The sequence below is a fragment of the Callithrix jacchus genome, chromosome 2 (genome assembly GCF_049354715.1).
Source record: "Callithrix jacchus isolate 240 chromosome 2, calJac240_pri, whole genome shotgun sequence".
Lineage (NCBI taxonomy): Eukaryota > Metazoa > Chordata > Mammalia > Primates > Cebidae > Callithrix > Callithrix jacchus.
Genome location: NC_133503.1, coordinates 48,823,010 through 48,844,564, shown reverse-complemented (window position 1 = coordinate 48,844,564; position 21,555 = coordinate 48,823,010). Strand labels below are relative to the sequence as shown.

Below are 21,555 nucleotides of genomic sequence, written 5' to 3'. Positions count from 1 at the left end.
CTGCTATTAGATGCTGGCTTCGTGGGCTTGTCAGCCAGGGACTCTGAGATGGAGGCCTAGCCTCTCTTTGTTAAAAGGGAAGATTAGCAAGTCTCAGAGAGGTGTTAAAGACAGACTAGCACCCTGCTGAGGCGCTCCCTTTGAAGTACCCAGAAGGAACCCATTGGCTTTCACACTGATTCCTGGTATTTGATGTTCACCTGCAGTCTGCAGCCCTCCTCCCCCAGGAGAGACTCTGGGCCAGGTCCTTCCTGAGGACCTGTCCTGTTGACTGTCCTGACCTTCCTACCTCCTGACCCAGTGCCCTCTCCATGCAGTTCCTGTCCGCGTGCTGGAGCTAAGCGAGAGCCACCCTGACAGTGGGGAACAGACTGTCCGCTGTCGTGGCAGGGGCATGCCCCAGCCGGATATCATCTGGTCTGCCTGCAGAGACCTCAAAAGGTGAGCAGACCCGGGCCTCAGTCTTCCGGGGTCCCCCAGCTGGCTAGAAAAAGCTCGTGAAGGTTATCGAGTCCCACCTGTTCTTCTTGGCTTATTGTTTCAGGCATAGAGTTGCGTCCTAGGAGGCCAGGTCACCACGTCCTTGTCCTACTCTGCATGACCTAAAAGGTTCCTTTTCCTTACTTTTACCTCCGGGCAGTTTGGCCTAGCACAGTGCAGGGGCTGTGCCCCAGAGACCTCACCTGCCCTGTAGCTCAGTTCTGCACTCTTGGCCAGGCTGATTCTAAAGTAGTGGACAGGATTGAGCAGGTTCTGCCTCTACCCCATACACTGTGTGACCCTAAGGGTCAAAGAAGAATGGATTTTACAATCAGTGTTGTCAGTTCTGGGGTAGGAGCACCCCCTGCTGACCAGTAGAGGGACCACAGCAGGAGCCTACCTGGAATCAGGCTGTGGCACATAGCAGGAACTGGACACATGCTGGCTCCTTCCACCAGCTTCTCTTCAGTTTCCCTGCCTGCAAGGGGAAGGGGCTGGCAGCCAACCCTACTGGTTCTCCTGGCAGGTGTCCACGGGAGCTGCCGCCCACGTTGCTGGGGAACAGTTCCGAAGAGGAGAGCCAGCTGGAGACGAACGTGACATACTGGGAGGAGGAGCAGGAGTTTGAGGTGGTGAGCACTGTGCGTCTGCAGCACGTGGATCGGCCAATGTCGGTGCGCTGCACGCTGCGCAACGCTGTGGGCCAGGACATGCAGGAGGTCATCGTGGTGCCACACTGTGAGTCCCCAGCCTCGGTGGCCCCTGACGATCCCAACCCCCATCTTAATTCTGCCTAATTGGTACTATGTCCATGTACCCACAGCAGGCCGAAGGAGCATGGTAGCATGCCTGGGGCAAACAGGAGCATTGCGAAATGCTGTTGTGTACATGCATAGGAACATATACATTCCAGCGTACACATTATGGGTACACATGTGTACAAACACAAGCCTATAGACCGTGGATATGAATAGCACTGTCTCCTTAAATGTAGTGTACATATGCTATATGTATGTCATGAGCCATGTACATGAGCATTCCTCTTCCTTGAACACAGGTGCAAACCCTCTGTGTGTAGATTTCTAAGTCGTGTACTGAAGAATGCTCGATCCCCAGATACTCCTGTGAAGCTAGAGTGTATGCATATCTGCATACATGTGCACCCTGTCTGTCCATGTGTGTAAACCCACCACATGTTTATTTGTAAGCCATGTACATGAGCATGCCTAATCCCCAGATGTGTGTTTAAACCTACAGTGTATGTCTTTATACAGGTACCTGTGGGTACATGATTCCTATACATGTATACAAGCAATGTATGTACAGTTCCTTTGCATGCATGCAAACTGGCATAGTGCATGTCTGTACGCATATAATTGGAGCACCCCTTTCTAGAAAAGCGTGCAAGCATAATTCCTATCTACATAGGCCTGCTGTAATTTTTGTGCATATAAACAATGCCTACCAGTGTCTTGATGCCTTTGTGTGTCTACCTGCTCATCCTTATGCATACATGCACCTGTATACATGTGCTTCATTTATTCACCTTTCTTCTTCAGTCAGTAAATACAAGGACCCAATTTTTCATTGAAGGACAAAGGTCAAAGGGCGCAGCCCTGTGTGGCCCTCCTAGTGCCCATAGTCCAGAGAGAGAAGGTAGACAAAGAACTTGGCAATCCGCCCCCGCGCCCCCGGGATCATCACATTAAGGGCAAAGCCTGGAGGGAGAAGGGGTCCCACGCCCAGCTGTGGGATTCAGGAAAGTATTCTAGAAAAGGGACATTTAGGTCAAAACCTTAAAAATGACGAGAAGTTAGCCTGACAAGGAATGGTGTCCCAGGCAGAGGGAATGGCCTGTGTAAAAGCCCAGAGGCAAAATGAGTTCCTAGAAATGAAAAGAATTCAACTTAACCTGCCCGGAGGATCGAGTATGTGGAATTTAGGGGTTGGAAGGGTGGCAGATAAAGGGGAAAGAAGTGCTGAGGGATGGTGCTACAGGGGTGGGCAGACCCAGAGCAGGCAGGGCTCCAAAAGCCATGTGAGGTGTCTTGGTCCCTGTGTGTGCAGGTCCTTGGGTGTGTCCATGCATGTGTCTGTCTAGAGCTGCCTCCTGTTCCCTGCCCTGTGGTGGATGGGTGGGTGGGCTTCTTTCATATCCTCATCTCACCCATGCTGTCACACGTGCACACACCTTCCCTGAGCATGTGGGCATCTGGGCAGACAATGTGGACAGCCTGAGTGGAGGACCCCAGCTCTGAGCCAAGGCAGATGAGACACTTTTGTGTGACTAAAGCCTGAATGAGAAGCTGAGCCCCAGCACACAGAGCCTGGGATGGTTGCAGGAGGGCTCCTTCATGCCTCCAGCAGTGGCTCCTAGAAGACACAGGCTTTCCTCCCAGTTCCAAGATGTGTGATGAGTGGAGGAGGGAGGAGAAGAGGGATGTTGGTCTGGGACCCTGAGGAGGAAGGTATGGAGAGGATGGGTAAGGGTAAGGGAGAGTGGATACATGGTGAGTGACAAAGCTGGAGATGGAAGCAGAGATAGTCATGAAGCCTCTGCCTTATGTACCATTTTAGGAATTTGGTCTTTTTTCTTTACTGATAACATGGGAAAGCATCCAGAGGTTTTAATCTTAAGAATGACATTCACTTAGTAATTCAACAAATAGGGAGGTGGCTCACACCTGTAATCCCAGCACTCTGGGTGGCTGAAGAGGGTGGATCACCTGAGGTCAGGAGTTCGAGACCACCCTGACCAACATGGTGAAACCCTGTCTCTACTAAAAATACAAAATTAGCTGAGCATAGTGGTGCATGCCAATAATCCCAGCTACTTGGGAGGCAGAGGCAGGAGAATCGCTTGAACCTGGGAGGCAGAGTTTGCAGTGAGCCGAGACTGTGCCACTGCATTCCAGCCCAAGTGACAAAGTGAGACTCTGTCTCAAAAAAAAAAAAAGTGTCACTACATGGAGCTGAGCATGGTGGCTCATGCCTGAAATTTCAGCACTTTAGGAGGCCAAGATAGGAGGATCATTTGAGCCCCAGTGTTCAAGGCTGCAGTGAGCTATGGTTGCACCACTGCACTCCAGCCTGGCCACCACAGCAACACCCTCTATCAACAAACAAACAACAACAACAAAACAAATAGGATCACGTACCTACCATGTGCCAGGTGTGGTTTTAGGGACTGAGGTTATAGTAATGGATGGGGAGGAGGAGGTGGGACAGGTCTCCCTCGGAGAAAAGAAGCACAGATGGGGGACAGAAGAGGAGGGAATGAGTTCCAGGGTGCCTCATGGGTGGCCAGTGGGGCAGGGCAGGGGAGATGCAGGTCTGACACTGGTGAATGGGGAGAGTGGGAAGCTGTATAGCAGAGAGGCTGAGGCCTGGAGGGTGGAGGAGACTCGAGGCTTGGGGGCACTGGTGTGAGCCCTACTCTGTGACTACCGTCACCACCCCAACCCCAACTGGGCCCTTTGGGTGAACATGGGAGAAAGCAGCCTCCACGCTGAGGTCTGGATTCATCAGGCTGGGGATCTCAGCCATTGCTCCCTCAGTGGCCACTCAGTTCACTGGCCACTGGGTCAGGCATGGAGCTTGGAGTCTGACTGAGCTGTGGCAGTCCCAGCAAGCGTGTGGACTCGGAGGAGAGGTGAGGTGAGCCACAGCCCAGCCCTCAGGGGCTCCTGGGCTAATGGGAAGTCCTGGCAATGGACAGGAACCCAGAGCAGGATTTGCACCCCATCTAGAGCTCTGGCAGCAAGGCCAGCCTGACTGGCAGGGCTGAAGGGATGTGGAGGCCGGCAGTGATCTGAGTAGGGGTAGTTACTGAGGGGAGGGCGTATTTACAGGATAGGCTGAATGTGTGGCCTAGAGGGAGAGGCTGAGGGTCTGACTCTGCAGGCTGACGGGGAGGTGGGGCTTCTGTTCCGGACAGGATGTGTACTGAGGGATCTGTGATGCCAGAGGTGGGGTGAGGGGAGGGCAGCTGTCTAGTTTGCTCATGGCTTGCTCTCATCTCTGCTTGCAGCCCTGCCCTTCAAGGTGGTGGTGATCTCAGCCATCCTGGCCCTGGTAGTCCTCACCATCATCTCCCTTATCATCCTCATCATGCTTTGGCAGAAGGTAAGCCCCTCCCTAGCCTAATGGGTGAGGACTGGCACATCATTATTGTGCATGAATTCCACCCCTCTGACCTCCTGGAATGCTGCGTGATCTGGCCACAGGCAGGGATTAACTCAGGTAGGGACTTATGTAGAGTGACGCTGGGTATCCGAGGTGCCTCCACCCCCAGCAGTCTGGGTCAACCTGAGCCTGGCCCAAGCTATCCAGGATTCCCTGTCCCTTCTGTGTCTCTAAGCCCCTGGGTCCTGCTGAGGCACCATTCTTCTCGTCCTAGCCATGGAGCATGGGACCTCTGGGGTGGACTCCATGGGCTCCAGAGTTCTTCCAGCTCTCACCCATGGAGACCCTATGATTCTACTGAAGTCCATTCTGATCCTATTAGGCGGCAATTTCAATGTTCTGTCTTGAGATTTCACCATTCTGTGATTCTAACATTTTAAGTTTCCTGAATCAGGATTGCAGCACCTCATGATTCCATCATTCTAAAATTCCAGTCCTGGGTGGTTCCACCACCCTAAGATGTCAACATTCTTTTTTTCTTTTGAGATGGAGTCTTGCTCTGTTGCCCAGGCTGAGTGCAGTGGCACAATCTTGGCTCACTGTAGCCTCTGCCTCCCAGTTTCCAGAGATTCTCCTGCCTCAGCCTCCTGGGTAGCTACGATTACCGGCCCATACCACTACACCTGGCTAATTTTTGTATTTTTAATAGAGACGGAATTTCACCATGATGGCCAGGATGGTCTGGAATTCCTGACATCAGGTGATCTGCCCATCTCAGCCTCCCAAAGTGCTGGCATTACAGGCATGAGCCACCACACCTAGCCAGATGTCAACATTCTGGGTTTACATCTTTCTGATTCACCCAGCATGGGGAGGGTCATCTGCATCCAGCCAAGTGCCCTACCTGGTGTCACTTTCTGGGGTTGCCTGCTTTACCACTTCCATCTGAGGAGCAGCTAAGGCTAGGAGAGAAGCTGGAGAGGAGGTTCTCATGAACCAGGCCCTGAGCTGCCAGTTGCTCCTCAGTCTGCCAAGTCCTGAAACCTCCTCTGGGAGCCCTTGGTCCCTGTTCCCTTTGAGCCCATGAAGACGTTGGCTCAGTTGAGCACTTGCTGTGTGACTTCAAATATGCCCCTGCCTCTCTGGACCTCAGGGTCTCCTGCCCCATGTGTCCTAGATGGATGGACCTAATTTAGGGCCTCAAGGCCCGAGACCCCCTCTAACAACCAATTCCTGGGGTTGGTCCTCCAGAAACCACGTTACGAGATCCGATGGAAGGTGATTGAGTCTGTGAGCTCTGACGGCCATGAGTACATCTACGTGGATCCCATGCAGCTGCCCTATGACTCTACGTGGGAGCTGCCTCGGGACCAGCTTGTGCTGGGTCAGTCCTGGGAGGCCTCAGGTGGCAGGGTGGGGACTTGAGTTGGGCGGGAACTCTGAGGTCTGGTCACAGCCTTGCCATGGCTAGCTTATGAGACCTAGGGCTGGTGTCTTGCCTTCTCTGGCCCTCCGTCTCCTACTATGTACAATGAGGACAAACCATCCCCCAGGAACTGCCCAGCATTGAGGTTCTATGATCCTGTGACCCTGAGAGATGGGACCCCTTTGTGGCAAAAGTGGAAGGATTGAGGGCAGGCTGAGTAGCAGGCCTGATCTGACTGGGGAAGCTAAGGCGGTACAGAGGAGCGTGCTCCCTTGGGGAAGGAAGAAACCTTCCAGAGATTAAAGATGGGGCAGAAAGCAGGCCAAAAGTTGCTGAGACACCAGCAAAGATGGACGCAGGGGCATTGTGGTTGCAACAGCGTCTATTTAGGGAATACCTTGAGTCCAAGGGGGTTTAAAGAATGTCTCAGTTGACCTAAGAGAGTGGCTCTTTCCCCTCATTGGGCAGGAAGGGTGGAAGGGGGGGTGTGCAGCTTCCTGGTGGGCCAGGAGCTGAGGGATCATCTTTGCACTAGGACGTACCCTCGGCTCTGGGGCCTTTGGGCAGGTGGTGGAGGCCACGGCTCATGGCCTGAGCCATTCTCAGGCCACAATGAAAGTGGCCGTCAAGATGCTGAAATGTGAGTAGTCTTGGAGCCCTCCACATCTGGCCCCCACCTCTCCCTGCCCCTCCCCACACACTTAGCCTCTCCCAGGGTGGCCTGATGCTGATTTACGGGCACAAGAGGGGTGGTCACATGGCAGTAGGCTCCGCTCCCAAGTCTGGTTTGGGAAGCGGGTTCCTCAACCTGGCCTTCTTGGCCCACCTCCCCCTACCCTGGCCTCTTCCCCTCCTCAGAGTGTGAGTGCTCACCTCCCACCCCCGGACTGCCTGGGTCTTGCAGCACAGGGTGGGGCAGAAGAGTCAGAAGAGGCTCCCATGGTGGGGCCTCCATGACTGGGCCTGGCCTGGGGCCGCCACTTTCCTCAGCCACAGCCCGAAGCAGTGAGAAGCAAGCCCTTATGTCGGAGCTGAAAATCATGAGCCACCTTGGGCCTCACCTGAACGTGGTCAACCTGCTGGGGGCCTGCACCAAAGGAGGTACAGAACCCACTGCCCCAGAGGACTCAGGGAAAGTGCCCACCACCAAGACCAGGCCCCACCTGCCCCCTCCTCAGGCCACACACAACAGCACATTCCCGCTGGAGGGTCCATGCCCATCTGCTCCAGCACCCTCACTGCACAGTCCCAGAGGGCAGTGGGGTTTAGAAACTCACAAAATCTTCGGGCGCAGTGGCTCACACCTGTAATCCCAGCACTTTGGGAGGCTGAGGCAGGCAGATCAGCTGAGGTCAGGAGTTTGAGACCAGCCTGATCAACATGGAGAAACCCCATCTCTACTAAAAATACAAAATTAGCCAGGTGTGGTGGCGCATGCCTGTAATCCCAGCTACTTGGGAGGTTGAGGCAGGAGAATCACTTGAACCTGGGAGGTGGAAGTTGCAGTGAGCCAAGATCATGCCATTGCACTCCAGCCTGGGCAACAAGAGGGAAACTCCATCTGAAAAAAAAAAAAGAAAAGAAAAGAAAGAAAGAAACTCAGAAAATCACAACACATTCATCACTGAAGGATTAGTCAGGTCACCAGTCCCAGTGGCTTCCAGACCATGGTGTTGGCTGACACTTTTTTATTTCCACAGAACATTTTGAAAATCAATAAATGACAGCTCACATGACATTAAGATGAGTTATACTCCCACCATTGGAGACCACCAGCTTGCTAATTGGGAGCTAACTGATGACAGAAGAGAGTCTCTGTGGCTAACTGTATTTATTTGAAGCTCTGATTGCCACTTAGGCTGAAAAAAAAAATGGTATCACCATTTGCAGCTGTTTATTGTGAGATCTGGGATTTTCCTCAGCATTATGCAACCAAAACAAAATACAGAAGTGTGCTGGGTACACAGACTGACTGACGTCTGCAGCCAACACTCATTTCAAAACTTTTGTTTGTGTAGATGCCTTCAGGCTCTCACTGATGGACTTTAAGTAGATGTGCTCTAGTTGAATTTAATTACTAAAGTGATCATTGTCCACAGTGGCCTTTATCTGCTTTCTATACTGGGCTCCAAAGTAAGCTTTAGTCTGAAAACACATCAATAAGAGCTAAGACTGCTGGCCAACAGAGACATTATCTCTTTAACCCTCATGACAGCGCTTTGTGGTGGGTGGAATTAGCCCCACTTAACAGGAGGGGAAGGTAAGGCTCAGGGAGACTACGTACCTTGCTCACTGCCACAGACGCAGGAAAAGAACCCTGAGTTGCAAGGCACAAAAGCCTCCTAGCTGTCATGCCAAAGTGCCTCCCCACATTCAGCCCCTGATTAGCCTCGTGGTCTTAAGGGGACACCTGAGGGCTCCGTAGGGACTGTCTCTGAGCCTGTCCCTCCGCAGGACCCATCTATATCATCACTGAGTACTGCCGCTACGGAGACCTGGTGGACTACCTGCACCGCAACAAGCACACCTTTCTGCAGCACCACTCCGACAAGCGCCGCCCGCCCAGTGCAGAGCTCTACAGCAATGCACTGCCTGTTGGGATCCCACTGCCCAGGTACCAGGAGGGAGGTCAGGGACTGAATCTTTGGGGAACCTGAAGAGCACTGCTCCTTCTCCTCCCCTCGTCCAGGAGGAGAAGCTGAGGCTGTGACGGGGCAGTGAACAGAATCACTTGGAATAACAGTCATGCCAGGCCCTGTGCTAAGCCCTCTACAGATGTGATGTGCCATGCCTGTGTCGTGGGTGTTTGCCCTTCTGTCCAGGGCACACAGCGATGGAGGAGCAGAGGCTGTGGTGAGACCAGAGCCGGGCTTCCCAATGTACGCAGTGGTGCTCCAGGCTGTGTTCCTCTCTGCAGCCTCTACACATCAGCCTCCACACTGCCCCTCAGGGAGCTTGACTCCTGTCTTCATCTTTTCCAAAAAGAACATTTCTTAGTTCTTTTGCTGCCTACAAAGCCAAAGACAAGAGTAGCTTCAGAAAAGCATACAGAAGACATGAAAACTCACTCCTGCCCTCTCCCACATTTTAATCAATTTCCTTTTCATCTTTTTCCTGCTCATAGAGACAGATGTGTGTAGAGCCCCACAGCTCTTTGGGGAGCTGGTGCTACAGGCATAGGTATCGGGGTGACTCCTGGCTGCCCACGCTGGGTTGCAGCCAGGCACGACCATGGCCGGGTGGTGCTGGGGAGGTCACAGAAAGGCGCCTCTGTACACACCCAATTTGTGACCTTTGTCCTGGGGTGCTGTAATTGCCTCTGGGTGTGAGCTGTCTGGGTTCTAACCGTCATTTTGGCAGCCTCAGTGCCCAGCTTGGCCCAGCAGGTGGGTTGAAAAGGCTTGATCCGTGGGCATTCCTATTGAGATAGATTAAAGGAGGATGAGTGAGTGTGTGCGTGAGAGAAGAAATCCATGAGTGGCCAGGGGCAGGAAGGGAAGGAAAGGCAAAGCCTCCAGGCTCTCCTGTGATGCTCCTCTATCCACAGCCATGTGTCCCTGACCGGGGAGAGCGACGGTGGCTACATGGACATGAGCAAGGATGAGTCTGTGGACTACGTGCCCATGCTGGACATGAAAGGAGATGTAAAATATGCAGACATCGAGTCCTCCAACTACACGGCCCCTTATGATAACTATGTTCCCTCTGGTGGGTGGACGCAGTGACATAGTATCCCACACCCACACAGGCTCATGGCCTTCACATGCCTAGCTTTGCCAAAAACCCTGGGAAGAAGGGAGCCTTGTATCCATTTCATAGATGTGGAAATCGAGGCTAGCAACCTAGCCAAAACTGCTCTGTAGTGGACCCCTAAACGGAAGCCCTGTTTATGGGTCCAAAACAGGCACAGAACCCACAAGGAGGGAGAGAGTTGGCGTGTGGGAGGACCTGGGCTCTTGGGATGCTAGGGAAAGTGACCTGCCCAGCTCCAGCCCCAGGCTGGCCTAGTGTCCCTGAAAGGCAGACAGGCCAGGCGGGGCAAAAGTAGCCTAAGGGCTAATGCCAAAAGCGTTTCTGTCCAATGAGGGCATGGATAAAGTAGGAGAGCTTTGAGTTTGATATTAAGAAATCATTCTCATCTGGCCAAGTGCGGTGGCTCATGCCAATATATTGGGAGTCTGAGGCAGGTGGATCATGAGGTCAGGAGTTCAGGACCAGCTTGGCCAAGATGGCGAAACCCCATCTCTACTAAAAATACAAAAATTAGCTGGGCGTGCTGGGGAGTGCCTGTAATCCCAGTTACTTGGGAGGCTGAGGCGGAGAACAGCTTAAACCCAGGAGGCAGAGATTGCAGTGAGCTGAGATCGCATCATTGCACTCCAGCCTAGGTGACAGAGTGAGACTCTGTCTCAAAAAAAAAAAAAATCATTCCTTTTGGGAGACCTAGATGATTAGTAGCCACTTGTCTTAGACATTCAGTCCCCCAGGAGCCAAAGGGCAGGGGTCCTGTGGGCCAGAAGGAGATATGAGATAGCAGGTGACCCTTTGCTTCTCCTCTAGCCCCTGAGAGGACCTGTCAGGCGACTTTGATCAACGAGTCTCCAGTACTTAGCTACACGGACCTCGTGGGCTTCAGCTACCAGGTGGCCAATGGCATGGAGTTCCTGGCCTCCAAGAATGTACGTGTGGCTGTGGTGGGGCAGAGTGGGGGCTGTGGGGAGGTGGCCCACCCTCCCAGCCAGTGTCCTCCAAGAGTGTTCGCACACCAGCGTGGCCCTTTGTACCTGGGCAGTGATGTATTTTCCCAAAGTCCTTCATATGGAGGGGTCTTTCCCCACAATTGTCCACAAGGCCTCAGCTCCCCTCTCCCCAAACCCAGTGCGTCCACCGAGACCTGGCGGCCAGGAATGTGCTCATCTGCGAGGGCAAGCTGGTCAAGATTTGTGACTTTGGCCTGGCTCGAGACATCATGCGAGACTCAAACTACATCTCCAAAGGCAGCGTGAGTACCTTCCCCACCCCTGCAGGGCTGTCACCATGTGCCTGTGACCACAGGAACAGTTTCCCTCCCAACCAGTTTGGCTGCAGCTCATAGGAGAGCTGTGTGGGGCTCCTCGTGGCTTGCCTGACAGCGGTGATGGGCTGTGCCTGCCCAGCTGTGTATGCAGGGACAGGAAGGGGAGCCACCCAGGAGTGCATGGAGCAAGTACAGCAGTGGGGAAGGCTGGCTGTAATGAGTCCAGGGTGGGGGAAGGGGGAACAGGCTGAATGTGTTGTCCCAGCAGTGGTGGGCATAGGAAGAAGCACAGGTGACAAGGCAGGACAGATGAGCATGTCACACGCAGTAGCTGGGATTGGTTTGGTTAAAATGTGACCATCCTGCCTGTCTCTCACTGCCCCACTTTTCAGCAAACCCCGGATGGTGGCATGCTAGGCCCAGAGATCAAAGGCAGCCAACATGAGAGTGGGGGGTGCCTTCACAGGTCTCTGGCTCCCCCACTTCACTGCTCAGACCCTGAGGCTTTTCCCCAGGGACAGGGGCTGCCTTGTCCATAGCTAGTAAGAAACAGCCTCTAGTCCTCTGGACAGCAATGGGTAGACATGGGAACTGTGCTGGGCAGAGACCAGGTCCCTCACAGGGAATGGGAGGGAGGAGTGGTTGTGGGTGGGACCCACCAGGTACCCTCCTCCTGTCCCAGGTGCATAGTGGGGCTGGGGTCCTTCCTTGCACTCAGCACCCATCCTGACCCTCCCTACAGACCTTTTTACCTTTGAAGTGGATGGCCCCGGAGAGCATCTTCAACAGCCTCTACACCACCCTGAGTGACGTGTGGTCCTTCGGGATCCTGCTGTGGGAGATCTTCACTTTGGGTGCGCTTGCTTCCTCCCCCAGCCCTCGGCATCCTGACATGGTGTCTACCTTGACCGTTCATGCCTCTGGCCTGGCAGGGCTATGGATGAGTCTGACACAGGGATTCTGGTTCAGGTCCCAGCTCTGCTGCCTTCTCTCTGCTGTGTGATGTTCTTGGCCCTCTCTGCGTCTCTTTATCTCCCTGTCTGAGTATTGACGGGTTTGAAGAGTGACATCAGAAAGCCTGCTTGGCTCTCACATTCTGGCTGTCCATCCTGGGGAGGGTTGCGGTTTCTGCCATCTGGAACCCATGAAGGAGCCCACACTTCCCAATGCCACGGCCAGCATGGCTCTCCTTGTCCTACAGAAGAGGGTGCCCTGCCACCTTTCCACCCCTGAACCTGTGTATCTCCTGTCTCTGCTCCCCAACAGGTGGCACCCCTTACCCGGAGCTGCCCATGAACGAGCAGTTCTACAATGCCATCAAGCGGGGGTACCGCATGGCCCAGCCTGTCCACGCCTCCGATGAGATGTGAGTGGAGCCCCATGCATGTGGAAAGATTTTATGCTGCAAACAATAGATATCTAACTCTACTGGCTTAAACCAAAGATGAGAGATTTGTTAGCTCAGCGATCTAGAAAGCCTTGGAGTAACTGGATCCAGCCATTCAAAGGGTGGCATCAGAAAACTCTTGTTCTAGCCCTGAGCTCTGCCTTGCTCTGTGTGGCCTCTTTTTCAGTCCAGCATTGCCCAAATGGCTACCAGAAGGGTCAGCCTCATGTCCGACTGCTTGCTCCATAGTGCCAGCAAAAGTCCCAGAGCTGACCTTCAAGGGCTCAGATGGGGTCACCCCCACCATCAAGAACCAACCGCTGAAGCTGCAGGACTGAAAACTATAGGCCAAGCTTGTATCCTATGCTCACCCACGCCTAGTCAGCCCATGGGACCATGTTGGGTGGGGGTGCTGAGAGACCTCCCAAGGGAACACCCAGAGGCAGGACCTCTGGATACACCCATCCGCCACTTCCCTCCAGCTCCTTTCCGTGGCTCACCTTGTTCTGAGAGGCAGCAGCCTCCAGCTCCCCCAGCCCTGCCTTGTCCACTGGCACCCTGGGCCGGAGACCCTGACCCTTCTCCTTGTCCCCAGCTACGAGATCATGCAGAAGTGTTGGGAAGAGAAATTTGAGATTCGGCCCCCCTTCTCCCAGCTGGTGCTGCTTCTCGAGAGACTGCTGGGCGAAGGTTACAAAAAGGTGTGTTGAGGCAGGGTGGGGGTGCAGCATAGAGACCTCTGTGTTGTTGCAGCGGTGGTGGGCAAAGCAAGAAGTCAGACACTGAGTACAAGGCTCTGTGTGATGGGCTGGCATTTAGGGGACCAACCTTTGTCCTCTCTGGGCCTCAGTTTCCCTGCTGCTTCTAGGAGGGGATGGGCTGGCGCTATGAGTTTATTTTAGCATCACAGAGCTTTATGAAATGGAATCCTACATGGAAGCTGATTGATTTGATGCAGGAAGGGGTCCTATAGCACTGTCTGTCTTGCTGTCTCCCTCCTGCCTTTGCCTCTATGCCGAACCATGGGGCTCCTTCAGGAAGTGTGAATAGCCCCAGATTACATGACCATGAACGGCCTGGACACTTGGATCCTGTTACAGGATTGTCCGTCCAAGGCCCGTGGAGCCAAGAGGACCCTGAAACCCTGCCCTGTCCAGCAACAGGGGTCCAAGTGAGGAGGAAATACACATGGCCTTTAACACAGAGGCAGCTCCTTCCTTGGGTCCATTTCCCGCCTCCACATTACCCCCTGGGGATGGTCCCAGGGACCTGGGAGATGGAGTAGGGTCATTGCCACTTCACAGCAAGAGAAACTGAGGCCCTACAGAAAGAGGCTGAGGTAGCATAAGAGCCTGTACCTGTCTGCTCTGAATTTGGGGAAGAGTTAGAGTCCTGGGTGCTGGTCTGATAACCGCCCCTCCCTGGGTGGTCCTGAGCTCACCATGCCTTGTGAGATTCTATGGGAGGTGGGAGGGCAGCTCAGCCATGTGGTCTGGGCAAATCTCTTTCCCCTCTGAAGAGTGGGGCCTTCTTTATACAAAGGAGGATGGGCCAGGTTAGAAGATCCCTGAAGGCATTTCTGGCCTGACCATCCCTGTTTCTTTGGTTCTCCCTGCCCCGGGAGCAGAAGTACCAGCAGGTGGATGAGGAGTTTCTGAGGAGTGACCACCCAGCCATTCTTCGGTCCCAGGCCCGCTTGCCTGGGTTCCATGGCCTCCGGTCTCCCCTGGACACCAGCTCCGTCCTCTACACTGCTGTGCAGCCCAATGAGAGTGACAACGACTATATCATCCCCCTGCCTGACCCCAAACCCGAGGTTGCTGACGAGGGCCCACTAGAGGGTTCCCCCAGCCTAGCCAGGTAGCTACTCTGGCCTGGGGCCAAGGAAATCACATGCATTGTGTGTGTGTGTGTGTGTGTGTGTGTGTGTGTGGTGTGTGGTGTGTCAGAGGTAAGTTACCTAGGGTAAGTACTGATTCCTACCAATGAATAGAAGAGAGAATGGAACTCATTTGAACTTTGATGCCCTGAGGTAGAAAGGGTAGGCTAGTAAAAAAAATGTATGGGCTGGGACTTATTTGCAAGGTAACTTTTATTTTAGGGGGGCCCCCAGAGGTTATCTATACTCTCTCATCTCTAGGCCCTGTACTAGCCCCAAGAAGCAGCAAACCTACTTAGCATCTCCAGCACCCCTGTTGTTACTGTGGGTCCTGGCCAGCCAGAGGCCTGTGTTCTGTTCTTCAGCACCATGCCCTGGGGCCAGAGGCAGCCTGCATGGTTGTAGGAATCAGAGGTGCCTACAGGAATTCAGGACAGAATCCAGACTGGGAAGGAGATTTGTGGTTTTCTTTTGCTTTGGGAAGTGGTGAAGTGACAGCTCAGAGGGCTTTTATAGGAGGACTCTGCTGTTGCCTGAACTTAATGTCCACACAGGATCTCCTCTTTCTTTTTTTTTGAGATGGAGTTTCGCTCTTGTTACCCAGGCTGGAGTGCAATGGCGGGATCTCAGCTCACCGCAACCGCCGCCTCCTGGGTTCAGGCAATTCTCCTGCCTCAGCCTCCTGAGTAGCTGGGATTACAGGCATGCACCACCGTGCCCAGCTAATTTTTTGTATTTTTAGTACAGACAGGGTTTCACCATGTTGACCAGGATGGTCTCTATCTCTTGACCTTGTGATCCACCCACCTTGGCCTCCTAAAGTGCTGGGATTACAGGCGTGAGCCACCACAGGATCTCCTCTTAACTGGAGAGAAGGGCTCCCCACGAGGCCACACCCATCTCCAAAGCAAGATCCAGCCTAAGGTGAAGTGGCTGGAACCCTAGGCTGGGGTTCTGTCCCAGCTCTGCCAGTGGCCGCTATGAGACCTGGGAAGACTTCTCCTCTGCGAGCCTCTGTTTCTTCATATGTGCTAGGAGTGCACACAGGCCTTAGAAGGCCCCTGAAGGCCCCCATTGCTCCACCATTTGGAAAGGCGAACTGTCGGTGAATGGTACAGAGGAGGGAAGTACAGTGCTCACACAGCTTGAGGTGTGAATGCCCGCCCTGTTTTGTGCCCTCAGACAAGCTGCTTCACTGTCTAAACATTGGTGTCCTCTTCTGTAAAATACAAACGGTAAAAGTACTTCTATTAGGGGTCATTGCGAGGATTAAATGAGATAGCATACACCTTTAGGCATGCAGAGAAGGGAAATGCTGGCGGGTGGGAAATGAAGTTTGGAGCCAGCTGACTCTGCTCTGAAGTTCCAGCTCCTGCCCTTCCCTGCTGTGTGAACTGGGACAATGACTTAACCTCTCTGAGCTGCACTTTCCATGCAGTGCAGGCCTTGCATAGTTTTCACAAGGGTTAAATGAGCCGGAGTGTGTAAAGTCCACGGCGCAGGGGCAGATGCTCCAAAGGCCCTTCATGGCTGCTGCTATCATCCTCGTGGGCTCCTTCCTAGCCCTCACGCACTGCCTCCTTCCTCTAGCTCCACCCTGAATGAAGTCAACACCTCCTCCACCATCTCCTGTGACAGCCCCCTGGAGCCCCAGGAGGAACCAGAGCCAGAGCCCCAGCTTGAGCTCCAGGTGGAGCCGGACCCAGAGCCCGAGCTGGAGCAGCCGCCGGATTCAGGGTGCCCCGCACCTAGGCCAGAAGCTGAGGATAGCTTTCTGTAGGGGGCTGGCCCCCACCCTGCCCTGCCCGAAGCTCCCCCTCTGCCAGCACCCAGCACCACCTGGCCTGGCCTGGCCTGGCTGGGTCTCCTGTCAGCCCTTATCAGCTGTCCCCTTCTGGAAGCTTTCTGCTCCTGACATGTTGTGCCCCAAACCCTAGGGCTGGCTTAGGAGGCAAGAAAACTGCAGGGGCCACAACCAGCCCTCTGCCTCCGGGAAGGCCAAGTGACTCTGAGCCAGGGTTTCCCCCAGGGGACTCAGTTTCCCCATATGTAAGATGGGAAAGTTGGGCTAGGTGACACAGAATCTAGGATTCTCTCTCTGGCTGATAGGTGGGGAGGTGGAATCCCACCCTGGGGATTCCCTCCTTGGGGTTATTGAGGTGGTAAATTAACTTTTTTCTGTCCAGCCAGCTACCCCTAAAGGAATCATAGCTCTCTCCTTGCACTTTTATCCACCCAGGAGCTAGGGAAGGGACCCTAGCATCGCTGGCTGCTGGCTAAGCTGGGGCCTAGACTTGGGCAGTGCTGTCTCATCCACAACAAAGCTAGTCTCCTCCCTATGCTGCCAGTCTCTGCTTTCCCTGGCCTGAGCTGGTCTGGGCCATTAGGCAGTCTAATTAATGCTGGAGGCTGAGCCAAGTACGGGACACCCCCAGCCTGCCGCCCTTGCCCAGGGCACTTGGAGTGCACCTGGCCATAGCAAGTGCCCGCGTCTCTGTCCTTCAGGGCCATCAGTCCTGGGGCTTTTTCTTTATCACCCTCAGTTTTAATCCATCTACCAGAGTCTGCAGGGACTGATCGGCCCCGCATCTGTGATGAGGATGTTGATGTGCCAGTGTGAAGTGGCCAGTATGTGTCCCTGGCTCTGCATTGGACCTGCTATGAGGCCTTGGAGGAATTCCTCACCCTCTCTGGGCCTCGGTTTTCTCCTTTGAAAAACGAACAAGTCAGACTTAACTCCAACGGCCTTGCCAGCACTAACATTCTAGACTATTCCAGGTGGTTACACATTTGTCCAGATGAAGCAAGGCCATATACCTTAAACTTCAATCCTGAGGGTCAGCTGGGCTCCTGGGAGATTTCAGACCACACGTCACACTCTGATGACTCAGGAACCGTGCCCCTTCCCCAGGACCCCAGCAAGTCTCAAGAATGCAGCTGCCCAGACCTTGACTTAGAGTGACAGCCAGTGTCCTGAAAAGCCCCCAGCAGCTGCCCCAGGGACATGGGAAGACTGTGGGACCTCTTTCACTACCCACAATGACTTCCAGGGGTATCCTGGGCAAAAGGGACAAAGAGGGCAAATGAGATCACCTCCTGCAGCCCACCACTCCAGCACCTGCGCCAAGGTCTGTGTCGAAGACAGAAGGGACGGTAAAGATAGTTATATCTTGTAAAGGACAAGAAGCTTCAGACGGGTACCCCAAGAAGGATGTGAGAGGTGGACACTTTGGGGGTTTCCTTCTCACCCACCAGCTGCCCCATCCCTGAGGCAGTACTTCATGGGGGTATGGTTTTGTCACTGCCCAGACCTAGCAGTGACATCTCACTGTCCCCAGCCCAGTGGGCATTGGAGGTGCCAGGGCAGTAAGGGCTGTAGCCAAGACTCCCTGGCACAGGAAGGATTGGGAAAGGAGCGCAGGAAGCTCAGCCCTTCTGGGCACCAGCCCTGCATTGCAAGTTGGCACCTTACTTCCCTGGGATCCCCAAAGTTGGTCCAAGGAGGGAGAGTGGGCTCTCAATACGGTACCAAAGATATAATCACCTAGGTTTACAAGTATTTTTAGGACTCACGTTAACTCACATTTATACAGCAGAAGTGCTATTTTGTATGCTGTTAAGTTTTCCTACCTGTGTATGGTTTTTTAAGGGAAAGATTTTAATATTAAACCTGGTGCTTCTCACTCACAGACTTTGTGGTATCGCTCAGGTTTGGGTTCCTGTCCCTGGGGGATGGGGAGTTTGGAGTAGGCACATGCAGCTCACTCAGACTGGACCCCAGACAGATCCCTTCAGCTCCGAGTCTCATTACATTCATCTGTAAAGTGGGGATACTCACTCTCCAACCCCTTGTTAGGAGCTGGGCCACCTAGACCTTGGACTTGGTTTCCCAAGGTGAAAAACAGGCAGGCTTTTCTGGCTCCACGGAGCCTGGCCTGAGTTGGGCAGGAGGGTGTGGGGCTGCAGGGCTGTTTGGAGGCTCTGGTGCTGAGCCTCACTGCCCCCACCCTGTGCTTTGGCTTTGGCTATCAGCTGGGACACTGTCCCCTCCAGTGCACCCACAGGCCCAGATTGAGGCCAGTGCAACCTGTGACAGGCAGCTGCCAGAGCTCAGATTCCAAGTCCACGTGAGTCATCACTCAGATTCCAGGCCCCAGGTAGGAGCGCAGCAGATAGAGTGCCCAAGAGCATGAGAGCAAGAAGTGAGGAGAAAGTGGGGAAGAGAGAAGAGGAAGAGAGGAAGCGGAGGGTAAGGCCAGGGGAGGGTTAGGGTGGTGGCCAGGCTGTGGCTGTGAGGGCAGAGGGCTGTACACCTGGCAGGCCCGAGACCCCTCACAGCTGCAGCAGCTCAGCTGACCCTTGTGGGGCCAGCATGAGCCATACTCTCTCCTGCCGAGTTGAGGCCTGTGGGACCCTGGCAGCCACACAGGGCCAGGGGCAATAGGGCTGCTAGGGGCAGGGGGCACAGTGCAAGGAGTCTCAGACCCAGGCAGGCGTTCGCGGCCCTCCCACCTGGGCCCAGAGTCCTGTACTTGGCTCACTTCAGGGGGACTGGGTGTCAGCTTGAGATCCATCACTGTGTGTCCTTAGGCCCTCCCTTGCTCTCTCTAAGCTGGGAAAGGGTATCTCCGTTTGGGTGGGTTGTGGAAGGACCTAATTTTGGAGCCAGAGGCCTCCCTGGACTGTGTCCTGGAGTCTGGGGCTGTGGCTTCAAGGGGGGAAAGGAATGAAGCTGTGGGGCAGCTCTGACTCACAGGCCCAGTTGCCAACTCAGGGGCAGCTGAGCCACACCAGGAAAAATACCCGATGGCTGTAAGGCCTGGCCATGCAAAGCCCACCATCTCAGGGGTCCTGGCTTCAGAAGACACTCGGAGCCTGTGCCTTCTCTTCTAGCCCAGGCAGGAGCTGAATGAGGCGATACCCAGGTCTGCTCTATAAAGGGAATAACTACCCCACATTCCAGACAGGGATTGTCTCTGCTGATGCAAAAGCCTGTCTAGAGGTCGGAAGATCTCAGCTCCCTGTGCCTGCAACCTGCTCCTTACGGCAACTTGAGTGGATTACACCACGTCAGCCCTCAGTTGTCCTATGGGTAAAAGGAGCTAGGTGTCACAATAAGATGAAGGATGACAGAACTCTGGCCCCTATGTATCCAAGTTACTATGCCCCAGGGCAGTTTGGTGGCGTCACACACATTTTCTCATTTTACCGGCACGTCAATCCAATGACCCAAGTCCTACTATTTTCTCGTTACAGATGAGATGCCAGTCCAAGGTTTTTTGTTTTTTTTTCCTAAAGACGTTCATTCCAGAGCAAAGTGTGAGGGCAGTAGGAAAACAGGGAAACCAGAGAATAGTGATCAGTGCTTCCCTGTGTGTGGTGAGGTGAGGACGGTTTATACCGCCAAAAACAGGGGCGTGCAACACGATTACAGTTTCCATACAAAGGTTAATATAGAGAATCAAGATTTGATTGGCTACTATTGATTACACTTTAAGGGGGCTGCTTAACACTCATTTGTAAAGAGGTAAGGATCATCAGGTGTCTGTCTGCCAGTCATTTAGTCCAGGTTTGAATAAAGAATCAATCAGGGGCTGCCTGGTTAACCTATAACAATCTCAACACAAAAATCAGGAGGAAATGGTCAGAGAGCGGTCCTGTTATGTGACTCCATTTCCAGGGCCTAACTTGTCCCATTGGCATGATAAATTGGGTAGGTCCTGAAAGTTTGTTTTATTTTCACAATTTTGATTTGCATTCAAATCAAATCAAATGTGCATTCAGGGAGGTTTTGAAGTGACTTGCTCAACATCATCTGGTCAACGTGGCAGGGATGGGATAGGAGCCGAAGTTGGACTGACTCCCAAGTCAGCATTCAGAGAGGTAAAGAGTTCACCCCAGTTTGCAGAGCCCGGGACTGGGGAAGCCTGTGACAAAACTCCTGTCTTCTGTCTCCAGACCTGCTGGGGCTGTTTCCCTGAAAGAAACGATAGGAAAGGGCTGGATGAAAGAGGAAAGCTAAGTTCATCTGAAAGCTAGAGAAAAATAATAAAAAAAACATTTAGAGGAGAGTTTGGGCCTCTCGGGCCCCTGTGCAGAGGGCAGGAGGGTTTGGGGTAACCATAGGTCGGCCCCTGCTGGACTGCTGCCTCCCAATCTCTCCCCTCAGGCGGGCCCAGGGAAAATGAGTGAGCTGGGATTTTCCTCCCAGACAGATGAGGCACTTGGACTGCACAATTCTTCCATCACCACACTCACGGCCAGGGTCCTTGTTCCTGGAAAAAGGGGAAAGACTGAAGGGAGCTATTTCTGCCAGGGCCCTGACCTGCAGCTGATGAGGGCCTCACAGCCCCCATTCATGTCCCTTCCTCTTCTTTTTTTTTTTTTTTTTTGAGACGGAGTCTTACTCAGTCACCCAGGCCAGAGGGCAGTGGTGCAATCTCAGCTCACTGCAACCTCCATCTTCCAGGTTCAAGCAATTCTTCTGCCTCAGACTCCCTAGTAGCTGGAAGTACAGGCATGTGCCACCACACCGAGCTAATATTTTATTTTTAGTAGAGATGGGGTTTCACCATGTTGGCCAGGCTGGTCTCAAATTCCTGACCTCAGGCGATCCGCCCACCTTGGCCTCCCAAAGTGTGGGGTTCACAGGCGTGAGCCACAACCCGATCATCCCTTCTTCTTCGAATTAGGGCACCGTCTCTAACAGGCCTCTCTTATTTTAGTTACAGTGTTCGGTTTTACAATTAAAACTTATTTTCACTGGGCATCAGGACATTTCCTTGTCTTTGAATATGCCTTTCGTTTCTAATTTGTGTAAGTCTAAGTTCTGTGTAACTATAACTCTGTGTGTATGAATTTATCGTGTAGCAATTCTGCTTCTCACTATAAATAATTTTTCAAGGTTGTTTTTCCTTTATATCCATACTAATATTCATATCTGTACCTATCTACATAGAATGTAGCTATAATTTTCAACAAAACTCCCACTACCATTGTGCAACTGGTTGTTTTTCAGTTAACAATACATCATGGGCATACTCACAGGTCCGTGGGAAATACAGATATTCATTCATTCATTTTGAGAGACACGCATAGCTTAAAAGCAAGCCTGTGCCAGACATTATTTAACCAATCTCCTGAGGGGCATTTGGGCTATTTCCCATTTTTTAGGGTTATAAATTATGCTGCAATGGCCATGATTTATAAAATATATTCATTTTTGCATATTTAAGTATTTG

At 53.1% G+C, this 21,555-nt stretch overlaps 1 protein-coding gene across 2 annotated transcripts in view; it reads left to right on the top strand.

The window, feature by feature from the left end:
• PDGFRB (platelet derived growth factor receptor beta) overlaps window positions 1–18,003 on the top strand; it is a 43,019-nt gene extending 25,016 nt beyond the window's left edge. For both annotated transcript variants that reach the window (XM_035288402.3, XM_035288403.3), the window contains 15 exons: window positions 318–441; window positions 1,007–1,218; window positions 4,511–4,605; window positions 5,857–5,989; window positions 6,567–6,671; window positions 7,022–7,132; window positions 8,486–8,645; window positions 9,579–9,739; window positions 10,592–10,710; window positions 10,911–11,033; window positions 11,791–11,902; window positions 12,315–12,414; window positions 13,031–13,136; window positions 14,063–14,295; window positions 15,905–18,003. In XM_035288402.3, the coding sequence (XP_035144293.3) occupies window positions 318–441; window positions 1,007–1,218; window positions 4,511–4,605; window positions 5,857–5,989; window positions 6,567–6,671; window positions 7,022–7,132; window positions 8,486–8,645; window positions 9,579–9,739; window positions 10,592–10,710; window positions 10,911–11,033; window positions 11,791–11,902; window positions 12,315–12,414; window positions 13,031–13,136; window positions 14,063–14,295; window positions 15,905–16,094 (2,084 nt within the window). In that variant the 3' untranslated portion in view covers window positions 16,095–18,003. The remainder of the gene's footprint in view (window positions 1–317; window positions 442–1,006; window positions 1,219–4,510; window positions 4,606–5,856; window positions 5,990–6,566; window positions 6,672–7,021; window positions 7,133–8,485; window positions 8,646–9,578; window positions 9,740–10,591; window positions 10,711–10,910; window positions 11,034–11,790; window positions 11,903–12,314; window positions 12,415–13,030; window positions 13,137–14,062; window positions 14,296–15,904) is intronic.
• Window positions 18,004–21,555: the final 3,552 nt, after the last annotated feature.